The 5007-nt window shown below is 34.4% G+C and overlaps 1 protein-coding gene across 2 annotated transcripts in view; it reads right to left on the bottom strand.

Moving 5' to 3' along the window:
* Positions 1-2121, bottom strand: part of LOC113078382 (cGMP-dependent 3',5'-cyclic phosphodiesterase-like) — an 83352-nt gene extending 81231 nt beyond the window's left edge. Inside the window, exon 1 of one of the 2 annotated variants that reach the window (XM_026250708.1) lies at positions 1999-2121. In XM_026250708.1, coding sequence (XP_026106493.1) covers positions 1999-2006 — 8 coding nt within the window. In that variant the 5' untranslated portion in view covers positions 2007-2121. The remainder of the gene's footprint in view (positions 1-1998) is intronic. The other variant, XM_026250710.1, reaches the window with a different exon arrangement.
* Between the last annotated feature and the right edge of the window lie 2886 nt (positions 2122-5007).

Genomic DNA, 5007 nt, shown 5'->3' with positions numbered 1-5007 from the left:
CACACACACACACACACACACACAGGCCATCTGTGACGGCCCTGAGGAGGTTCATCAACACACTTTAAACAATGCTGTACAGCGTGAAATGAAGCGTCCGGGAGTTCATGTGAAGTTTTCTGGAGGATATAACATTTAAAATCATTTAACTCTCATGTTTCGTTTGAGATCTGAGAGACCCAATGGTCCTTTACCTCAAAAACATTTCTAATTCATTGATAAAAAAGTGAATTAGTGCCTAGTATTTTCATCTTGTTTTCTATTACTAATATCTAAACATTCTTTAATCAAGATGCTACCGTCAAACGAATAATCATGATTAATCACATCCAAAATAAATGTTGTTGTTTACATAATATATGTGTATAAATATAAATACACACACATACAGTAAATATTTTTAAAATACATACATTTATATTTACATTCTTATATTTTATATTATATAAAAATATATTGAACATAAACAGAATTTTATATATATATATACTCATGTGTTTGTATTTATATATACACATTATACACACATGTATTATGCAAATAAATAAAAAATGTTGGTACCGCTACAAGATACTGAAGAAACAAAATGATTTAAAATATAAAATCTTGTTTCAATTTTGTTCGTTTTTGCTTCAAAATAGATAAAATAACTGATAATGAGGCAAAAAATATATATAATTTTGTTTCACCTTTGAATTAAGTTTATTTTCTGAACCCCACTGGCAAATATTTCTTTCTTGTTATTAGCGAATACTAATAAAATTCTGATAAATGTTTCAGAAAACAAAAACATTATATCTTTAGCCATTTTGATTCTAAAGTAAATACATCTTGATTTAAGAATGTTTAGATTTACTAAAAAATGAGACAAAAATATTTTAAAAAGAATAAATTCTAAAACTATGTAATACTCTCCGTCTATCATAATTTATAACTATATTAAAATCTCAACACTTTTTAAAATGTGTTATTTGTTAATTACATGAGATTTTGTTAATTACAATAATGCTCATTTAAATATTATTATCATTTATTTTTATTTCTACATTTAAAATAAACATTTAAACAATTTTCCAGTATTTTAAACATTTAATATTTCTTAATGGTTTATATAAACACAAAAACAAAAATTATTATTTAAATAAATTATTTTATAAATTAACATACATTTTGAATAATTCTGTAAAAATAAATGCAAGTTGTGATTTTTTTTTTTTTATGACATCTCACAAAGAAAAAGCAAGAGAAGTACAAGAAAAAACACAGGAAGAAACAACCATCAAAATGTTCAAACAACTCAACCACACACACACACACACACACACACACACACACACACACACACACACATTATTAAAGAAATGGAATGTATGTATTTTTAAAAATTTAAATGTATCACAATGCAGGATTACTGAAGTGATAATCTAAAATAAAAAGGTGAGCAGTTACAAGACTTTAAACACACAGTTTCCTTTCCTTCCTCTCTTACACATGCACAGAACACCGGGGCAAGTTGTCACACTGTTTACTGTAATGGATATTAAGGGTGGGGTGCTTTCTGAATTTCTGCATAAACACAAACCTTGATGTTATCACATTATATCGGGTAAGTTCAGAGTCATGGAAAACCCCACCGATCCACTTTACAGCAAACTATACACAACAAAACAATTAATGAAACAGTTAAAATATTCGTCGAAAATTCTAAGTAATTGGTTCTACAATGAATTTAACACATTGACAACTTGCCCCTGTAAAATCAACAACAACAAAAATATGATAGTGTAAAAATAGATCAAAGAACAGAATCCACTTAAATTTATTTCATGTGAAACCAGCGCTAGAGTAAACTAGTAGACATTACTAGAAATTAAAGGGTTAACGTCCCTGTGTGACAACTAGCCCCGGTGTGTTCTATGTGTGGTTTAACCTAAAGCAGCAGTGTTCATGTTGTCTGTCAGCTAAGATGAAGTCTGAAAGAGTGAAAAACAAACTTACTGCGACATAACAGAGATGATGATGAGGAGCAAACACAAACTTGACTGAAGTCACAGGCTGTGACGCTCCTTCAGTGTGTGTGTGTGTGTGTGTGTGTGTGTGTGTGTGTGAGGAAGCCTTTATGGTGACCTGGAGACTAGAAAGGAAATGGCTCATCTTTGCACACAAACACACACAAACACAAATACACCCTGTGTTTCCTGCAGGACATTGACTTTGTGTAAAGAGCAGAGTGACAGGAAAGACACACGTGAGAGAGAGAGAGCCAGGTGGGCTGGAATTATGGGATGTCGGAGCTGCCACTCTGACCCTGTCAATCATCTCTGTGGAAACATCATAACCCGGAAATAGACACACACACACACAACTCAAAAACACACTTCTGGGTTTGACCTCTTCACCCCATCAGATATAACAGGAAAACACAGACAGAGCGAGAATATTGTTTAGAACAATGCAAACACAAACACATACACACACACGTTTGTTTTTGTGTAAAGTGTGTTCATCCCATAGGTGTAATGGTTTTTATTCTGTAGAAACTGTATATTATATCGCCCTTCATCAACCCTACACCTAACCCTAACCCTCACAGGAAACTTTGTGCATTTTTACTTTCTCAAAAAAACTCATTCTGTATGATTTATAAGTGTTTTGAAAAATGGGGACATGGGTTATGTCCTCATAAGTCACCCTCTCCTTGTAATACCTGTGTCATACCCATGTCATTATACAGAGTTGTGTCCTGATATGATACAAAAACATGCCCACACACACACACACACACACACAGATATAAGAAAGCAATAATAAGTGTGCTTTTGTGTGTCTGTGTGTGTGTGTGTGTGTGTGTGTGTGAGACCCAAAATCAAAAGCATCAAACTCCATGCGGGTGTTGAGCGTCAGAAGAAATCAAACCCAATTGAAAGGAGAGATTTCCTGCAGTGCTCTCTGTCTCCAAAACATTCAGCGCTAATGAAACCCGGGTCGCAGTGGGTCAGACGCGGGTCACATCAGAGTAAACCACAGTACAGGCTTTAAAACCACAGAAAATCATCTCTTTACTGTTTGCTTAATTGCTAACATCGCTAATTCTTCAGTAGGAATGTGTGTGATTTCAGCGGGAATGTGTGTAAATCCTCCTGCGGAGATGGATAACGATTTCCATTAAAACTGTGAATGAGCAGAAGGAGCTGGATTGCATGCTAATCATGCTAGCTACATGCTAAAATATGCTACCAGCATGTTAATTCAAGATACCAATGTGCTAATCAAGTTAGAAACATGGTAACAACATGCCACCAACATGCTAAAACTGTTGAAAACGTCAACAGCACACAAATAATGTTAGGAATGTGATAGTCATGTTAGTAACATACTAAATCATGATATAAACATGTTAATCATGCTAGCAACATGCTTAAACATGCTTGCAACATGGTAAATCATACTAACAATGTATAAATCAACATGCTTAACATGATACTGTCAAAATGCCAATAAATGCTAGCAATGTGCTAATCATGCTAACAAGTTAATAGTATGCTAGCAATGTGTTCAAACATGTTAACAGTAGTTAAATTATGATAACTATATAGCAACATGCTGAAACATGACAGCAATGTGTTAAATCATGCTAGCAACATGTTAAATAATGCTAGCAACATACTGGAACATGTTAACAGCATCTTACAACATGTTAGCAAAATGTTAAATTATATTAGCAGCTCAATTATTATAGCAACATACTAAATTACGCAAGAAAAATATTAAAACATGCCAACAAAGGTTTAAAACATGGTAGTAAAATGCTAAAACATGTTAGCAATATGCTAAATATGGCTAACAACAAGTTAAAACATGCAAATAACATGGTAAAACATGGTAGCAACATGCTATGACATGATAGGAGTGTGTTACATCATGCTAGCAAAATGGTAAAACATGCCAACAAAGTGCTAAAACATGGTAGCAATGTGCTATAACATGATAGGAACATGTTAAAACATGCTAGCAAATTAGTAAAACATGCTTACAAAGTGCTAAAACATGGTAGCAACATGCTAGAACATGTTAACAATGTGTTAAAACATTCTATCAACATGCTTAAACTTGCTAAAAACATGTTAAAACATAGTAGCAACATGTTAATTCATGTTAGCAAAATGTTAAAATGTGCTAGCAACTTGTTAAATCATGCTAGTAATGTCACGATCATTAGCTGGAGTGCCCATGAACTTCAGTAGAGGGCACTCCACTCAGGACCATTCCATCCATCAACCACCAGATGTCACCATATCATCACTTGGACACTAGCACCTCTCATACTGTTGCACCACACCCGAACTACATCTCCCATGAGTCACTGCATCACAACCACCTTGCCACACCTGCACCTCATTCATCAGCCAATTTCCTTGCCACACCTGCACCTCATTTACACACACATATAAGCACCACAATCACTCTCACTCACTGCAAAGTCTTGTTTAGCCTGTCTGACATTGCTGAGCATTTTTCCCCTGTGTTTGTTATTCCCGTGTTTGACCTTTGGACTGTGTATTCGACTCTGATTTCTCTGCTGCCCGCCCCGATCTCCGCTTGTTTCTGGTTTCGATTCTGGTTATCCCTGACACACCTGACGCCCTTCCTAATTTCTGCCTGTCTGACCACTCTCTAAATAAATACTGCATTTGGATCTGAACACCACTGACTCTCTTCATAACAAGTAACATCAAAAAATGCTAACAGAGTATTAATTCACTAATTCATGCATGCTAAATCATGTTTCCAACTTGCTTAAACATTTTATCAGTGCTATAGAATATTTTCTAATAGTATTTTTATTGACTAAGTCTTCATACTAAAAGCTTTTCAAAGTGTTGCCACGTTTCTTAATAAACTGAATGCTGCTAAAATAAACTTCAAAAGAAACAAAAGAAACTGAGATCAAACTAATAGAGAAATATCAACAGGAAGGAAAGCGCACACATGTTGAGCTCAGATGGC

Source organism: Carassius auratus, unplaced genomic scaffold, assembly GCF_003368295.1.
Source record: "Carassius auratus strain Wakin unplaced genomic scaffold, ASM336829v1 scaf_tig00025653, whole genome shotgun sequence".
NCBI classification, from domain to species: Eukaryota; Metazoa; Chordata; class Actinopteri; order Cypriniformes; family Cyprinidae; genus Carassius; species Carassius auratus.
This window is presented reverse-complemented; position numbering and strand designations above follow the sequence as displayed.